The sequence below is a fragment of the Strigops habroptila genome, chromosome 7 (genome assembly GCF_004027225.2).
Source record: "Strigops habroptila isolate Jane chromosome 7, bStrHab1.2.pri, whole genome shotgun sequence".
In the NCBI taxonomy this organism is placed as follows: domain Eukaryota; kingdom Metazoa; phylum Chordata; class Aves; order Psittaciformes; family Psittacidae; genus Strigops; species Strigops habroptila.
The window spans coordinates 13036613-13055978 of record NC_044283.2 but is presented as its reverse complement, the minus strand read 5'-3'; the positions used below and the strand labels follow the sequence as shown (position 1 = coordinate 13055978).

At 48.4% G+C, this 19366-nt stretch overlaps 1 protein-coding gene across 2 annotated transcripts in view; it reads right to left on the bottom strand.

The window, feature by feature from the left end:
* CRMP1 (collapsin response mediator protein 1) overlaps positions 1-16692 on the bottom strand; it is a 50549-nt gene extending 33857 nt beyond the window's left edge. Inside the window, exon 1 of one of the 2 annotated variants that reach the window (XM_030493328.1) lies at positions 15695-16692. In XM_030493328.1, coding sequence (XP_030349188.1) covers positions 15695-16066 — 372 coding nt within the window. In that variant the 5' untranslated portion in view covers positions 16067-16692. Of the gene's footprint in view, positions 1-13141; positions 13546-15694 lie in introns of those variants that run through there. The other variant, XM_030493329.1, reaches the window with a different exon arrangement.
* Positions 16693-19366: the final 2674 nt, after the last annotated feature.

Here is a 19366-nt window from a genome sequence, read left to right as displayed (position 1 = left end):
GGTGGCCAAGAGACATGGCCCATAGCTTGCGCCTCCTGTACTGTTTTACAGACCAACAGCAGAAAATCTAGTTTCCAGTGGGCATGAAGAATGACTTGTCTAATTTGTGATTCCACAGGTCAGGAGGACAGGAGTGCGGCCTCGAAAGTTGCCTGAAATATCATGCAAACAGCAGAGAGAGCTGCTGACTCTGAAGTGCCAGAAAGCAAACTTTTTCCCATGAACTGTCCAAATACCAAGACCGCTGGGCCAGTGTTCACAACCACATGTTTTCATTGGTCTCTACTCAAATGGTCACACTGTTTCCAAAAAATACATTTTATAGAAAGCAAATGTTACCACCATATATTCCTGACAACCAATATTTGAATTCTTTCATTGAAGAAGTCATACTGGAAATGGCAGCACCCTACCACCTACCTATAGACAGGGAAAGTCTGTAACTTTAGTACTGGGCTGGTTTTGGCTGGGATACAGTTTATTTTCTTTATAGTAGCTAGTAGGGACTATGTTTTGGATTTGTGCTGGAAACAATGTGGATAATTCAGGAATGTTTTCATTACTGCTGAGCAGTGCTTACATGGAGTCAAGGCCTTTTCTGCTCCTCGCACTACCCCACCAGCGAGCAGTCTAGGGGTACACAAGGAGTTGGGAAGGGACACAGCTGGGATAGCTAACCCCAACTGACCCAAGGGATATCCCATACCATATGGTGTCATGCTCAGCATATAAAATCAAGGGGCAGGTTGGAGGGAGCTGCTGCTGGGTGACTGGCTGGGCATTGGTTGGTTGGTGGCGAGCAATTATTTCCATTTGCATCACTTGTCTTTATTGGGTTTTATTTCTCTCTTTGTTATTTGCCTTTTAATTATATTATTATTATTATATTTCAATTATTAAACCTTCTTTATCTCAACCCACAAGTTTTCTCACTTCTACCCTTCCGAATCTCTCCCCTCACCCCACTGGGGTGAGTGAGCAAGCAGCTGTGTCGGGTTTAGTTGCTAGATGGGGTTAAACTACAAGAAGTATATAAAACTTTTAGAAAGACTTTTGGCAAGTGACTCTGAATGCTGGAAAACTCTAAAACAGCCAGATCATTCTTTTCCCATTCACATACATATTGAAAAAAAAAACCCAACCAAAAAAAAAACCAAAAACCAAAAAAAACCACAACAAAAACCCCAAAACATGTATTGTAAATTATTTCCTTCGTTCACCACACAATAAACTCAGAATCTCCATTTTGTCCATGTTTATACTCCTCACTCCAGACTCAATTCCTGGTTTAATTATAGGATGATTCACACGCACGTCGCAAGTTCCCAGTCTAGAAAACAATTAAACAAGTTGGTATGTTTCTTAACCTATAAAACCAGGATAATGATACAATCCTTCTAAAAATGTACTGGTTAAAAAGTGCTAAGGCAGAGTCAGGGGTGTTACAACAACTTTTCGCCAATGTAACTTCTCAGTTGTATGTTGCATATTTACTTTTTAGCTTGTTCTTGAAAAAATTTGCAGGTTCAAAGCCTCTATCATTCTAGAAAGGCAAAAAGGGAGAAACAGCTATTTTAAGGGGAGAAAGAAGCAGTAAAAGAAATTTTAAACACAATACTTGACAAAAGAGTATGTACACAGAAGGTCTGAGGCTTTTCTCCATGTGCTGCAGCAGCGAGACGACCTTCTAGGGGACCAAGGTACAGAACCACAATGAAATATGTCCCCATGACCTGCCTCAGATGTTGGTACCCTCTCATTAAAAGGATGGAGATGAACGCAACTCCTCAGTCTGGAATTTGCCAGAGCAGGCTCCCTGCTTTCTCCCCAGCCTCTCTACTATCACTTGTAATTGCAGGACTTGTAAATCAGCAGCCTCAATAGTAATAAGTTATTCTGCCAGATGCTGGCAGTTGCATCTCCTCACCATGATGATTTACTACACTGCTGACCTCAGAGACCACCATCTTGTGAGCTCTTTTTGAGCTCATTCATTTGCCTTCCTAAACATTAACACTGTCCAATTACAAGAGTCAAGAGCCTATTGGTACGAGCAGGGAACATTAACAGAGCGTTGCATCTGTCACTGCTAATGAGTCAAAAAATCTGCATGTTCATCAAGATGCTTTACATTTCATTTCTTTTAAAACAGCAGAAGATGCATGATAAATAGAAGCAAAAGTAACAGGCTGGGAAAATAAGACAGAAAAAAAAAAATCAAGCAGTAGTACAACCCCAGAAAAGTAACTGCAGACATAAGGATTTTATATTTTTTTATATACTTGTACATATGTAAGTGGCAAAACTAGTAGTAGAATAATCTGAAACTAAAAAGGATACAAATACAGTTTCAAGAAAGCACTCTATTATATGAGTCACCCATTAAATGAAGCCACAATTATACTTCATAAAGTATTACCGAATGCTTACCTACAAAGTCTCATCTTCTTCAGAATTTCAGAGTGTCTAAGAAATTTTGGTGAAGAAAGAAAACTGCACTTTATGGATACTTTAAATGACCTAATTCTTGACACCTTCCCATTCAAAATTGCTGCAAAAGGGAGCATGTCCTGCACCAGAGCTGGCCTGTGGCTAAGGTTGCCCCCAGCCAGGAAAGGGAAACCACAGGAGACAAGCTGGCCAAAAAAACCACAGTCTTGGTTCTCCCCAGGTAGTCTGCCAAGCCATCAGGGAGAGTGCCATGGAGCCTTGCCCAGCTTTCATCAGCACCTGATAGATGTGGAAACATCTCCGACACGCATTTCCATCCCAGCAAATCAGCAAATTCAGAAGTAAAAAGGCTTCGTTGGAACTTGTCCCAACCAGCTAAAGCTGCCAGTGTGTCTGTAGGACAAATCACTGCAAGCTAGGAGCACCAAGTGCCTTTACACAGGTGGTGCTGACAGGCACAGGCAACCCAGCTGGGGTTTCAGTGTCGTGTGGGCACCCCAGCAGCACGCTGTGCCCAAGCACACAGTCACTGCCTCATGCACCTTGCTCTGGACTGGGGTGGCCTGTCCTTAGCCAAAGCAGTGGTACCACATGCGTGTGTGCACCTAAATGTACAGAGACATTTCCATGAACATACTGGAAGAATTACACAAACGTGACTGACTAACAAGGAGGCATGGGTTAAGGTTGACATGATATTTGCTATATTCTTCATGAAATAAACTTTCACACAAACCCTTGGTCAGCATGTGAGTATTCATTCCCTGCCACAGCCTAAGCACAAGCTTCAGGGACAGGCACAATCCTGGCCTGAAGGCAAAGGGATGGTGGCCACCACCCTGCACCACTGCCACCCATGGATGCCTGGGTGCTGCTGCACTGGTTTAGGTCACTGGCACTTGCTGCAGTGAAATCCTGGATAGAAATCTGGGCACACACAGGGTCTGTGAAGCAGGTTAGCCTCCCCAGGCACGCAGTCCAGCTGTGCATGGTCAGGGGCCACTTATTATTTAGGGGGCCTGCTGTCAGGTAGGCTGCTTGCAGTTTTCTTACCAAGTGCCAATTGTCCAGGAAACCTAGGGACCAAAGTCCTCTTCTACCTGGACAATGTTCCAGGCTGAAGGACAGCTATGCTCTGTAGCACCCTGGGGAAAGTAGGGGCCATAGAGGGAGAAGTGACCTCAAGTTCATGAATTAATCACACAGCACTGGCCCAGATTTCTCCTTCACAGCTGTAAACCCCTCCAGGCAGACGCTTGCTTTGCCTAGCTCTCAGCTGTACCCTCAGCCACTTGAGGTGACCTTTGGGTGCTCTCACAATGCAAACAACAATGTGCTCATTACTCAGCTCAGGAGGTGCCTTTATAGGGTGGCTGCCACCTTGCTACCCAGCTAACAGATGTCTCAGGCACGGATGCCCTGCCTGCTGAGCCTGAAGGGCTCCATACCAAGTTTTCAGCGCATTGCCTGGCACACGAAGCTGCCAACCCAACTCTTCCCTCCAGCCTGCCAAGGACAGACAGCAGGAAAATGGAAAACAGAGAGGGGGTATTATATTGAACATATAAATTGAGCAATTCATTAGGTGCCAAGATTCAAGGGAAAAAGAAAGACAAAACTGCTCTCATTGATGTGGGAGGTGCAGAAAGGCACTGTACACCCACACCACGGCTCAGCATTCACTACGGGGGGTGGGAGCCAAGGTGATTTCTCCTCCACCCATCACTGCTGCAATGATGCGACCACATCGATACAATGCATTTGCTTCCGGGTTTTGTGCCTGGCTGTGACACAGCATCAGTACAGCAACAATGCTTATCTTCTATCTATCTCCCTGCAGCTCCATTTTACCAGCTCTGTGGCACCTCCCGGCTCAGCTCGCTGCTGAGTGTGATACAGCTATTCCTATTAGCCACAGCTCTTCACCTTCAAACCCTCCACACTCCTTTCCTGGTGATTTTTTGCTAATCGCAGTCTAGCTTCTCCTGCTTAATCTGGCAGCAAAGCCACAGAGCTTAGTCTGTGACATGACAGCAATTTTCATGGCAGCAGAAGGAGACGCCACAAACTCAGCACCGTTTGCTGCAGGAGGAGGGGCTGACTGCTCAGACACGAGGCGGTGGCTTTGCTCCCTTACAACTATTGTTTGCGTTGCAGTACAAGCAACACGAAACATCTGTAAGTTGGTGAATGGGACAATTTGTTCAAATTGCCTGTTTTGCTGTTTTTTTTAAATGAGCTTGGCTCAGCTCTTGTGAAGCATGTCCATATTTTCGTACACTCCCAATGGTAAGAGGCCAGCAGAGACAAGCACTGTCTGCATCAACCTGCCGGATAACGAGCCTGATGCCTGCTGCGGTCCCCAGTTCTGCAGTGGCCTCTGCACAATGACAAATGAAATCAAACTCCCTTGGTCAGTAAATCACTCTCTGCTCCAGGTTATTTGAAAATATGATCCAAATGTTAGAGCAGGAACAATTGCAAAGACATTTAAAACTTGCCTTTTTTTAATTCACCTACTCCGCTCAGCACTAGAGACATCTAAAAATACTACAAAATTCAAATACAATTTTTATGCATGCAGTTTTCAATCTGCTTCTGGAACTACTAAAAAACACAGCAGCATTAGAAATAAAACTTCCATCTTCTGACATAAGATTTGCTAAACAAGTATTATTTCAAATCGGTGTGGCATGTCAAAATGCAATGCAGCACAAGTTATAGCAAACCACACACTTCTCTACAGTACCTATACACATGGTACTGCACCTGCAGGCACCTTTCAGAGAAAACCACACCTCTATCATACAAAATGGAGTTGGGGAAAAAAAAACCCCAAACAAACACAAAAGGAAGAATGAATCTGCCATTATGTATGCTAGCCATACAAAAAGATTCAAAGAGATTTCAATAGCGGTGTTTTCATCAAATAGCAACATCTGTCCAGATTAAAATTCCGATACGTGCTATTACATTCTTGCTTTTCTTCCACAAATGCAATGTCTACCTATTACATCTTCATCTCCAAATCAGGTAAATCATATCTTTTTGACTATTTACAGTTTGCTTTACAATTTATCTGCAATTAACTTCAAATAACATACTCAGCATATGGGTCTAAGCGCTGCTTCATTCTTGGATTTGGGCTCTTACAAGTGCTGCATTGCAGCTGTTGCCAACTGAAAAAGTCTTTGCAACACTCTTAGTCCCAGATTTTCCAGGCCTAAAGGAGAAGGAAACACTCAGCAGTGATTTCATCCTTTGCATAATTCTAAGGACTTACTAGAATATACCATTGTCCTTGTATCTCCAGAGCAACAATGTCTGTATTCTTTAAAATCCAGATTAGTCAATGGCCCTCAATATCACTAAGGATTTTATGTTAAATAACCATTTGAAAACAGTTTAAATTCCAAATCCACCTGTATTTCCAGTTCTCTGGTTTAAAAGACATCAGATTAAATGCAACAGACATAAGAAGGCATTAAGACTACATTATCACACTTGCAGCTAAAATATTCATCTTTACTTTTTTGAGAGACAGGATCCTTTGTTGCTAAGGCTTTAAGAAGTCCACTGAGAGTTAGAGAAGACACAGCATCCCCAATTTAGAGAGAAGGTTCAAAACACACAGGCTGATGTTTGTGTTCTCCTTGATTATCCAAATCTTCACAAGAAGACTATTTGCAAGGAAACAGCTTCTCAGAGGCAAAAGTCCCACTGGCAAACAACGGAGGGAGACACTCGGAACTCCTCTGTGCTTCCCTGCATTCCTTATTGCAGTTATTTCCCATAATATACAAGTGATTTAATTTATTTTATATATATATATTTGATTGTCTCTTAGAGCTGGTCAGATTCAGACCCAGTTATGATACAATACAGTTAAACTACCTTGCTTTTAGCAAAGTACTTACAAATAAGAAACATTTTTAAACTTTATGGCAAAAGAAGAAAGACATCCTTCCCAAGAGGAATGCTTGTTTAAAATCCTTTCATAAGGATCAAAGAGCTGAAAATGGGATTTCATGAAGTACTGTCTGCTTATAAAAGATCTGCATTTAATCAGCACTATCCTTCCTTTTGAATTTCATGTCTAGGTTACTCTCCATAGGAAGTAATTTTTAGCGAGAGCGATCCCTCAATCAACAAGGGGAAGCACTCAATCCTTGAGGCATCATTTCCGATACGCCACTAATGGAGAATCCTGCTTTTATGGTCCTTTTCTTAACAAATGCACTCCAGTATATGGCAATTCATTTAGGAAGGATTATGTTGATTGCAGTAATACTGTATCTTGGTCTGTAGCCAATGTATTCATTCATCTTTATTCATTTAAAAGATCTGATCTTCTTTTGTTTCCCCTTTGGAGACCTGACTTTCTATTCAGCTAGCAATTTCATTCCTTAATCACACAGTCTAAAAGGGCTACTCCTACAGCTACTAACGCCATGGGGATTTCCTCACCGTAAATGTCATCTTTGCTTTGCTTGTAGAAGGGAAGCACAACAAACATCTTACGATGACAATACTCATTGGCATCAGCAGGGGTTTCACCTAAGTATGGGCTGGAGGGATGAACCTATAGCATTGTATGTTGTTATAGCCATCTCTTGGGTTACACACAGGTTACGTCAATTAGAGCTGATCTCAAAATCCCAGCAAGACATTCATAGGAAAGGTTAAACTTGGGAAAAAATAACAGCAATTTACAGCGTGGCTGCTGCTGCGTGCCAGTGAACTGAAGATGTGTTTAAGTTCAAGTCAGAAACCAGCATCAGGTTACTGGGACACATCAGCCTTGGCACCAGTCACGGTCAAAATCCAGCTAAGACCATAAGGAAACCCTTCTCTGACAGAGAAGGTGGATGCAAGGGAAACAGAATAATAGAAAATGCTCTTTAATGTGATGTTAGCAATGGCAATTCATGATCAACTACATGTGGTAGATACGGATGCATACTGTTTGCACTCAGACAGTTTTTGCTGTCATGTTGCCTCATATACCTACTTCTCCTGCATGTCATAGCAAGTCGTGATGCTTGCTGCCTCACTTCACATGGTATCAGGACTGGTTCATGGAACAACTCTTCCACAGTCTCTTAGCTGTGAGCATGGTGTGCTCCTTTAGCCAGCCACATGCAAGGTGGACAAGGGCTGAGGCCTTAAATCTCGTCAGGACATGCACTACAGATTGACACTTATGTCTTGTGGCAAGTGCATCAAGCAAAAGCAAAAGTAGTCCCAGAGTATCTCTGTCCCAGGGATGAGACTATCATCTTTACATGTAGCAAGATTAGAGACCTGATAATTATTTTGCTGCTCATCTCTCTCTCGTAAGTACAAAAGCAGCAGGAAATCTATCCCAACTAAGTCTTACAGTACCCAAGTGCTTCACAAGCCAGCGAGGTCTCCTGGATCCTGCAAAGGAAAATGAAGCTTCTCCCTTTGACCACATATATAAACTTGCTTATGAGAGAAATGGCAGCAAAGCAGAAAACAGAGCCTGACATCTTGTCAGGAAAGTAGCTCATTGGCAGTGGTTTCTATCAGCACTTTTAAGGAGATTCAGACAACCACCTCACTACATCAGTTGTCTTCCCAGACAGCCACTGTCCGCTTTCCAAACCTGCCCAGCGTCCAGCAAAACACAGCTCAGTTCCCCATCATGGCACCAACTCTGACACTGAAAACCATGATGCCTTGATGCTGAGGGTGCTGACTGATGAACTTGCTGTGCCAGTTAAAGGAATCACTGCCCCAAACCCTTCTTTCTGTCCCTTTGCCAAAGTTTCCAGTCTCCACAGAAATGTCCCCAGAAGGCCCTGTTCTCAATGTAATTTTAGACACCAGATGGAAGTGGCTTAAACAGTGTGGCTACTTTTTCTTTGTAGAAAAAGGAAAGGAAAAGACTTACCACAGAATCACAGAAATGGTGGTTAGAAGTCCAGCAAGTTCTACTGAAGCAGCTAAAGCATCTCCAGAGCTGCAAAGTTCAAGTCCAGCCCACTATGCAATGTGAATTCACAAATGTTCATCAACAAACAAGTAAACTGAGGGGGGCAAGTCTATTAAACAGCTACAGATGGAAAAATGTAACTTTGAGTATTAAGCAAATACTCAAGAGTAAGAAAAGGGATGTAGAAGCCCCAGGCCTTGCTGTTTTAAAGCAGGACAAAAAGTGCTGTCTAACCCAGTGCAAATCTTGTGCCAGTAGCAGAATAACAATGTGAGACATTGTTCCCATGCCCAGCATTCAGTGGGCTGTTGAAAAACTTTTGGCAAGTCAGGCATCAGTCTGTGCATAGCTTCACATTGTTAAACAAAGGTGTGCAGGAAAAAAGCATGGTCAGGGGAGACATACAACAGATCCAAACCGAGATGAGGACTTTGGTTCCCCATTCCAGGTACTCACCATGTCTTGCATCTGTAGGACATGTCCCCCCTGGTGTCCAAAGTGAACTATGCGGCAGCTCTTGCACTGCCATTGTCTCACACCAGAACACCTCACATTACCCCATTTGCTCAGGCCAAAGAGAAAGTTTCTTTCTTGATCCTCAATAGTTAGCTTAAGACCAGTGTCTCACACAGGAAAAGCCCAGATGAATGTATTTTTTCTCTAAGTATTCTGCTGTCTTCAACCAAAGCCTACTTATTTCTTAGCTCTCTTCACATCAATCAATTCAAAAGGCTACAACTAAAATTATTCTCTGTGCCCACTCCTCTGAATTTCTCTAGCCTCTCTTCATTTTTCTGCATCTGCTTCTTTTGCTCATCTCATGTCAGATCTTCTCTTTACTTGCTAAATAGTGAGATCCTTCCTCTGTAACACCACATTCTTAAGCTCTCTGTCTTCCCATGCCTTACAGTCTACCAGCTCAGGACCAGCAAGTCCTTCCCCCATTCAGATGCCAACCCTTGGACCATTCCCAGGAATATTATTCAATTTTCTAAGAGATTTGGGCACCATTTGCCTCTACCATGTTTCTCCCTGCATTTGCTTTGGTGACTAGCTACTCTCCTTTTGCTCAGTAGAGTTGTCTTCACACCTCCTCTTCACTGAGCTCCCACTGATCATGTTTTAATGGTTGCAATCGCTACTGGAACAAACAAATCTTGTACCAGACATTTCACACACTACATGCCTTTTTTAAACTGTGCTCTGTATATACCGCAATTTTGAGTTCATCTGCATTCAGGCCTTGCTTGAAAAGTGCCAAGCCCTACCAAAACATAGAAGCCAACAGATTTTGCAACAGATATTTCAGTGTCATCATCTCCATTGATTCCCTGTAACATACTGCACAAGAAGAGTGTAATAGCCACATTAAAAGCAATGGGTGGGGGACATACCCTGGAAAATCTGGTCTGCGTGACAGCACGCCTGCACAACCGAAGCACAAAAGATTGCCACCTCATGCAGAAAAACACCTCAGCAATGGATGGTAGTGGCTGACTGTACTACATAGGCTGAGAAATGTGCTCCTGCAGATGCGTTCTTGGCCACCCTTACATTATGCACACCCTGCTCCATCCCCAGCTAATACTCCTGAACTAAGGGAGTGAGAACCCCCAAGGACTTCGACACAGTGCAGAGGACACGACTGAAATGCTTACACTTACTGGTTCAATGCATCTCTATTTTACATCACCCAGAGACTGGTCTGGTGCTTCAAATACAGAGGTCCTTCCCGCAGTAGTTACAGCAAAAGGGGCTCAGTTTCCCAAGTCTGACTCACAACTGAATAGCACTTTACATTGGCATTCAGCTAACAACAGCAAGCCTGGATGCTGCTTAGGATGCAGGGCAGCAGAAGAGTCACAAACAGGATAGATTGCAAGAAGCATGATTTTTCAGGGGTTGGAAAAAAATAAGAATTAAAAAAAAATTATTTAAAAAAAGGGCAGATGAAATGAAAAAAAAGTGGGTGCATATTTGGTAAATGAGAGCAGGGAAATGCTCAGTGCCAAAGGGGGTCTGTCTGCAACAGTGTCTCTACTGTCCTAGATACTTCCAGGAGAAAGGGGAGAAGGGAAGCCAGGAATAAAGCTGCCTCAGGGGAAGAGGGTGAAGGGGGTATCAGTCAGGCACTGCTAATAGTCTGAAGGAGCCAAGAGGCAAGGCACGGTCAGACAAAGCACAAGGAGGCAGTTATGCCCACGTGCACCATGGGGAGTAACCCAGAAAGGATACCATGGGGTTGTCTTCCCAAGAGTGGTATCAGCTCCCACACTGATAAGAGCTGAAACCAGCCTCTATCTCTTCCTTCACAAAGTTCTTGATGCTGCAGACCTGACCCTGGAGGGCAGCTCTAGCCAGGTACTGACCGCAAGTAGTGCCTAGGGCTGGATGCTGTGGCAGGATGCTGGGTGCTGTTCTCCTTGTGTGCTCAGAACAGCTCCTGGCCTTGTGCAGGGAACACAGGCTTGGGATGGGAAAATCCACAGCAAAGTAACCACACACAGAATACTGACAAAATGAGCTTCTCGCTATTTCAATGAATCCAGGAGCTGGTGTAGCTCAAAAAAGCAGGAGTGTGTATGCAGGGAAAATGTTAAGTACCGTAACAAAATGTCATTTGTATATGATATCATCATTGCTGTTGTTGCATAACTTTACAGAGCTATCACATTTCCTTAAAACCCAGAAGGCTTGAAGCTCCAATACATTTCCTTAGCGACAGGGTGAAACATCTAATTTATTATACTGGAACAGGGCTTCAGAAGATACACACAGAGAGATCTGGTGGGCTCTTGTGGGATGGGCAGTGTGTACAAGGTATAACACAAAGTGTCTGATTTGCTTTTGCTGGGGAGGGAAAGAAGGGCCAGAAGTGTAAAACATTAAAATAAAAAAAGACAGCCAAGACCTGATGCCTGCCAACTTCACTAATGTTAATTTATGCCTTTGATTTGGTCACAAAACTCAACACTAGCGTTAATGAATATTCATTTATAGAAGCTTCAACACAACCCTTTTCAAAGAGAACAGGCTGAGGTTTGGGCTTTCTTTTTCCCAGCAATCCTCTCACCAGCACAGAGAAGGAAATTTGTGAGAAGTGAAGAAATTAAAACGAACTGTTGATTCCAAGGAAACACTCATAATTCTTCCAGTTTCTTCTTTTACTCCAAATTGGAGAGCAAACAACTAGCTATGGGGGGGAACCTGTTACACACCAACTGCAAATAAAGGTCAAGCTGTGCACAAAGCACCTGACACTCACCCGGAGGGCAGCCAGGGCCTCCTCGCATCCAGGGGTACCCTGAGTAACTGCAAGTCACGCGATGCACTGAGGATGGAGGCGAGAGGAGACATCGCCCAAAGAGCCACTGCAACACCCAGGCTCAGCCTCACCACCACACACTGCTGCCTGTTGATAGCAGAAAACTGCATAAATGCAGCACTTCGGTATCATGAAACTCTGCTTGCGGAAGAAGGCTGTTCCGCTCCTGACCGAGTATGTTGACTAAAGGATTGGTTTTTTAATATCGAGGAAACCTCAAGGTGCTTACGAGCCCTGTACCACTGCCTCAAATGATGCCTTTAACCATCAGGTTTGCTCCGGAAGCTGCCACACCCACCCATCACCCCACTCCAGCTACTGAAACTTGTCCTGTGCCTGGCACCCAATAGTGCCAGCTTTCCCTGGGCAAGCTCCATTTACCCAAGCTTCCCTGAGCTTACACCACTTCCCCACTCATCTCTGCCCACACAGCAGCAGTGACCCCATCACCCACTGATCCAGCCCCCCAAGAGGACAGCTGGCACCAGCCTGGAGACCAGCACCGGTGCTGGGGAAAACCTCTGGGTGACCAAACTTTAGGGGAGATTTTCCTGAAGCCCTGCTCCCTGCCAGCTCTGCCTGGTCTTTATCGAGCTCCTGTGGATCCAGTGTATCTAGAGGAAACAACATACTGAATCAAAAGACCCAGATCCTCTCTTCCTGGCACGGAAAGCACACTCTATTGTAGTACTGCTCGCGGATAAAAGCATCTAGCGGGAGGCAGGCACAGCTAGGAAGAGGATGGTTATGATTAACTCTTTGACTTCTGATCCCTACCATGGCTGATGTATTAATAGCGCACAGAGGTGTTGATGCTGGCATCATGGCGCTCTTTGATTTTCCACGCTCCTACCCCTCCCGTTTCCCCCCCTCCTATTCCTCCGCATCCCCAGCCCGCCCCGGCTGCCGGGGGGCGGCGGGGGGCACGTTGTGCTGCGGCTCGTCCCCTCCCTCTTTTGTTCTGCCTCGCCCGGCGGCCGAGCCGCCCCGGGCCCTGCTCCTCGGGGGAAGGACGGCACCCCCGGCCCCACCAGCGCCGCCGGGCCTCCCCCCACCCCCGCCTCCTCTCCCGGCCCCGACCCCAGGCTGTGCCCTCAGCACACGGCGCTGAGCCCCGGCTGTGCGGAGGGCGAGGAAAGGGAAAAGATAAATAAAATAGAAAAATAAAATTACATATATATATAAATAAAACAAAATCACTCCCGTCCCGGAGCTCCAGCAGGAGGAAGAGAGGGCACCGCTGCCCGCACCCGTCCACCCCGTGGAGCCCCGGCCCCGCATTCCGGCTCCCCGTCACCACCCGCGGGGCACCGCGCGGCCGCGGCCGCTGCGCTCCCGCCTCACGCCCTTCCCCGCCCGCGAACAAAGAAGCGAGGGCAGCGGCAGCTGCGTGCGGGCCCGCTTACCGTTATGTGGGGGATGCTCTTCTTGCCCTGGTAAGACATGTCGGCTCCCGCTAGCGCCGGGCGCACGCCACACACCCCGAGGAGGGAGCCGAGCCCGACGGGAAAATATCGGAGGTAATGAGAGGAATAATAATTGAGAGCCCGGTGGGGTGATGGGGCGGGGCGGGGGAGACCCGGCAGTGCTGGGTAATGGAGGCAAAGTTTCCTCGCCCAGAGCAAGGGGAGCCAGGCAAACCCGGCACCTTTTTTTCCGTCTGCAATGAAACAGGGACGCGGCTCCCGGGGGGGTCGGCGAGCGCTGCCTCTCCCGGCGGCAGCAGCGCCCTCCCGGCTGCAGGTCGGAGCAGGATTCGCTCAGCTCAACCCAGGAAGCGCTTCCTTCCCTCCTGTCCCCCACCCCTACCGCCTCGGCCCCCCTTCCCAGCCCATCAATCCAGCCGGAGCCTCCCTCCCTCCCGCACCGGGGCTGGGAAACGCCGCCCTCCCAGCTCCGCCGCCGCCCCGCTGTACGCTCAGGTCACCGGCGGGGTCCCGCGGGTGGGGACTGGGGGGGTTACCCTCGGCTGTGGGTCTTACTGCGCGGCACATGGCAATGGCACTGCCTGCTCTGTCCCTTTGCCTCTGACCCTGATAGCATTGCCCGCCTCTGTCCCCATCGCACTGCCTGCTCTGACCCCATGGCACTGCACAGCTTTGTCCCCAGTGGCACTGTCCCTGATGGCAGTGCCTGCTTTGTCCCCACCAGTGGCTCTGACCCCAACAGCACTGCCCTGCTCTGCTCTCCTTGCCACTGTCCCAGTGCCACTCCCTGCTCTGCCCTGCACCCAGGGAGACTGTCGGTGATGGCATAGGCCAGTGCAGCCTGGCCAGCCCAGGTGGATGCTGGGCCAGCAGCAGCTGGAGAAGAAAAGTGGCGAGTTGAAACCCTTTGGTCTTTTCTGACTCACAGGGTGCCTTCCTCCACCCATGGTGGAGGATCCATGAACAACTGCGGGAATGGTAAGAGGCACTGCAAAGCTGCACCCAGGTTAATCCCTTAACGACAAGCAGCACACCCACCCCTGCGACACACACATAGATACAAGGCATTTCCCATCCAGCCGTGTCTCTGACACATCTCCCCTGAAATCACTGTGCAGAGCTTGCAAAAAGCTGCAGCCACCGCTGCACAGGGGTCAGGCACGTGGCTGCTGCTCACAGCACACCTTCCTAAGCCAGTGACCAAACCTTGCCAACTTTACCACCAACCTCCTCCTCACCCCCCACACACCCCCTTCCTCCCAGTCCAATCCAGAGCCAGACAACTTAGGAATCACAGTGAGATCCAGAGGTAGTGTACAATGGACTCACTACCCTGCCTCCCAGGCTGAACCAGGCAGCAAGGAAGATGGGGAGGAGGCATCAGGGATGTCCCAGAAGATAGGGGATTTCAGGGTTCATCATGCCCTCCCACTGCCCCAAGGTCCTGATGGAAAAGACACGGATTCAGGTGAGCTGGGAAAGGGAAGACTGCACTGCAGCTGGCAGCCTCTGAAGGCAACCCTGAGGTTGCTGCAGTGAAGTGGTACCATCGCAGGCACAGTGTCCCACCAAGCCCTGCCTGCTTGCACCAGTGGCCCACCGCAGTGGGCACCCACCGGGCTGCATGGGAGCCTGTGTGGCCCCTGCACCCAACCACCAGCCCAGAGAGGACCAGCGCGCCATTCATGCTAAAATTGAGGAGTGGGAGAAAAGAACGGAAACTCCCCGTTTAGCCTATGGAAAGAGCAGAGCGTGAACAGATCATACAGCCTCCGGGCTGGGTGCTAAGGGAAAGGGTGAATCTCTGCAGGGACACGACTGCAAGGCCGCATTTCTTCCTAAGGGGAAATCAGTGACAGCCCCGGTTCCCCGGAGAGCCAGCCCCCCGATCTGCGTCCAGCCTGGTTGCCACAGGAGAAGCACAGCTGGCAGGGGTGGCCAGCCCCACCGGCCTCACTTCTTCCTGAAGTCTGCAAGAGGAGCCCAGGTTGCAGCCCCAGAGGTGGGGAGCCCCCGCGCCAACGTTTCGGCTGCTCCTCCCGCCCTGCGGGAGACAATGAAAGCGCGGGGGGAGCCGGGGCCGGGACAGAGCCCGGTCTGTGCCTGGGACAGGCCGGAGTTTTCCCGGCGAGCCGAGAAGTGCAGCGGGGACTGCTTTGTTCCGGGGAGGCACCGAGGGGGCCCGGTCTGCCCTCCAGCCCCTCCGGCACGGGCAGCGTTTTACCGGCAGGGAGGGAAACGGAGAAAACTCATCGCCATCACTTACAAAGGAAAACGATTTCTGAGGTCATACCCCCACCCCCCCGCCGCCCCACTAAGCTCAGGCAAGTGAGATAGTTTAGGGGCCAGCCGGGCTCCTCCTGTAGCATCATCGTGCCGGGGAGGAGGGTCCGCGCCCCCCCGACCTTCCGCGAAGGCAGCCCCCCTACCCCTGCGCCGGCGAGCGCGGCTCTGCGGCACGGCTTAGTACGGCACGACTCGCCCCGCTCGCAGAGACGGCGGCTCTCGCGCCCCGGCCCGGTCCCCGCTCACCTGCCCATTGTCCTGGCCCTGCAGCAGCTCCTTCCCCATGGGGTATCTGATCTCCACGCCCGGGGTCTTGTCCTCCCGATCGCCCGGGGAACTGATGACGGAGCCGGAGACCTCGCTGATGTCGCTGGCGGTCTCGCTGTAGTTGTCCCCTCCGTCCAGCATGTCGTGCCGGCTGCCGCTCCGCGGGGTCCGGGACCCCTTCTTACCCACGCTATACGCGTCGAAGTCGATGGTTTTGTTCTCGTAGGCCCCCTCCACGGAAGCGAACATCCCCCCGTATTTCTGCCGCGGTGTCTGGGCTGTCGTACCCGGCCTCGCTAGATACACAGGCAGGTCATCTTCTTTATTCCAGTTCCTCTTTCTCTCGGCCATTCTCGCTGTCCGGATCTCTCCCTCCCTCCCTCCCTCTCTCTCTCTCTCGCTCTCTCTCTGCCTCCCACTTCTCTGCACCTTCCACTACCGGGATAGGCTGTTGGTGACCATAAAAATGAATGGATGGATGCAGCAGTGGCGGAGCTGGGTTGGCTGGTGGGATCTTTCCCTTAGGGAGATGCAAACGTTAACCTCCCTCCCCCCACCCACCCCCCGGAAAAAAAAGAAAAAAAGAAAAAAAAAAAAAAGAGGGAAGGGGGAAAATAAAAAAAAAGACGAGAGAAAGAGAGAGAACGAAATAAATCCAAGCGGGATTTAAAAATAGCCGTGTTAGTAAAGAGCACGTGAAAATAAAGTACAAAGAGCGGAGAGGAGAGGGTGGCAGAGGCAGGTGATTGGAAAGCCCCCGACGAATAGGAAGAGCAGCAGCAATTCCCAGAGCAAGGACCGCAGTGCACACGCTCCCCCGGTATAAAGAATGATCCGGGGGGTGGGAGGCAGGGGGCGGAGGGAGCCCTCTACATGCACACACAGCCGGTGCCAACGGGGTCCTTCCCCGCGGGCGAGCGGGCGGGCGCCGGTCACCTGCTGCTGCGTGGCTTCGGGGTGGATGGAAAAATGGAAAACAAGAGATAGATAAAAAATAAAAGCCCCAAATCTCCCCAGCCCCCCGGGCGAGCCGGAGGGAGTTTCTTCCACTTTGCACGCTCCCCCCGCCTCCCTCCGCAGGAGGGGTCTGCGGCGCTGCCCGGGCGGAGGGCAGCTCGGCGCCGGTCGGTGGCTGCCGGGGGAGCGGCGAGAAGGGAGGGGGAGAGGAAGCACGACCAGGCCCCCGGGGCAGGGGGCTGCGCAGCGCACTCCCTGCCGCAGCAGCTGGTGCCGGGAGGGGGGGGGGGTGGTGGCGGCGGTCCCGCTCCGCCCCCCCGCCGCGGCGGCGCTGGGAGGGCGCCCGATCCCGCAGCAGCACAGCGGCAGCAGCCGGCCCTGACACGGAAGTGATCGCGCCGAGCGCTGCCTGCGCCGCCGGCTTCGCCACCGGGGACGAGGCGCCGGGGGGCGGTGGCTCCGCGGACCTCGGCGTGTCCCCCCGCAGCCCGGAGCGCCTGGTCCGCCGAAGACCCCTCCGAGGCCCCCGCGGAAGCCGGCGCGCCCCCGCGGAACCCCCGCGGCATGGCCCGCGGAGCTGTCCCTTCAGCACCCCGTGCGGCTCTCGCCTGGGTTTCTCCTCGGCGAAGGGAAGGCAACGCAGGGAGCCTCGGGCGCAGGCTTCGTTTCGCTCTAAGGAGTGCCAGTGCACCAAATCAAGTATCAAGGAGGGTTTTTTTAAAACAGGAGGGGTGCTCCCCTCAACTCTGCACAGCCCACTTCAGAAAGTCCATTTTTACACCTCTACCTGTTTTCTAATGCTGCAGAGAGCATCCACTGAAACCACAAGACTTGGACCCTCCTCTCCTGCGCATGCAGCCAATCTCAGACAATTCTGTCAGGCTTTGAATACAGCAGCAGTTACATAAGGGACATTTTCTATTGCTCTGAAGTAATTCATTGGAACAAACTGGTCTGAGATTGATTAAATGACTAAGCAAATTTGAAGCAATGGATCAGTCACAAGACCTGTTTACTGCTCATGTACTTCATAGTTATGCCATTTGAACACAAGCCCAGCCACACAGCGTTATTGTCTGTGGCCCACAGGCATACCTGGTGGTCCTACCATAAGAGAAATATAACAAGTTACAAACGAATCAGGAAAAGTGGGAGGTTAAAAACAAAGGTCCCTGCTACTTCATCAGAAGCAAGTCCAGATAACCATCTTTCTCATTAACAACTATCCATGGACCAAAACCATGTAAAATAGCAGTGATGTAACATAAGTGAGCATTGCCAAAGCATATCAAAAGAAAACATCAGTCTTTTCTGCATTTGTTATAATGCAGTGGTACCTGCTGTCCTGAATGCCCTGTGTGCACATTCAACACTGTGTGTGTTGTTTACATGAGGGGAGTTAGGAAATTAGTCAAAAGTTCCCTGACCATTGATTACTAACACACTGATTTTAGCAGTCGCAGCATCATGGCTGACATTTCTGAGTGTATATTGTCCAGGATTCCATAGTTCACTTAATAAACTGTACTACTACATCAACATCTTAATATCATATGGAGGTTTCAATGGAGGGTGAAAAAATAAGTGTAGCTTGTAGGACATTGCGTTGTTACTTCCTTAAATTCTTCTCCTGTATGTGAGCAAATATTGATTTTTTTTTTCTTTTTATTTTTTCCTTTTTTTTTTTTTTTTTTTTTTTTTTGTTCCTGATAGTAACATTAAGATTTATTGATCATGCAGGGGGAAAAAAAAAACAATCCACCTCAATTTGTTCCTTCACAGGACATCAAACCCTGACTGTGAAATATGCAGGCGGCACATGGTGCATGATGTGTGACCTGCCTGTCTTCATAAGTATTGGAAAAATTATTAATTTTATGAGATATTTCTTTCCAATCAAGAGATTAATTTGAACCTCTAGAAAAAAACTTCTGATGGTTCCATAGTAGGCCCAGTGTGTTGCACATAATGCAAGCATCTGATAAATGAAGATCATCTTTTATTTAACATCCATAAAGCTAAGAAAGATGGACTCTGTTTACACTTGGGACCTAGTTAGATAACATTGTTCAGGTTTCCAGATCTGCTCAGTTTTTTAAAATAGCAAAGAATAATGCTATTTTTTATTTTTTTTTTTTGCAATATTAAGCTAAGACCTTCATCTTAATACTGATACAGAAGGAGACTACAAGACTCAATATGTCAAATCGATGCTTTAGAAAACAGCATTAAACTTTTGAGTTAGAAATAAGCATAAAATTATATCAAAGTCTGTCTTTTCTTTTAAATGGATTTCTTTCACAGTGTAGCCCTTAATGTATTAAAAACTGTGTTCTAAGTCAACAGATGCATACTGTTCTTCTGTTCACTAAGAGAGAAAATTGCAGTTTTTAGTTGCAGAAGCAGACCCAGTTACAGCCTGATACCCTGGTCACCCTTCGAATTTACCTAAAAACATACATGCAACTTTGGAGAAATGCATTGCTTTGGTATATTCTCTTGCAGGGACTGCATCTCATTCTGCCTTGACACAGCTTCATGAAAAGAGGACAGAACTTAATTGAAAGTGCACCTTCTTCCTCTAGGACCTTTATTCCAAATAGACTAGATAAGAGGGAGCAGAAAACCTAAAGACATGCTTGCTTCACACAGCAAGAACCTTCAACAAAAGTCCAACAAGAAAGCTATCACTGG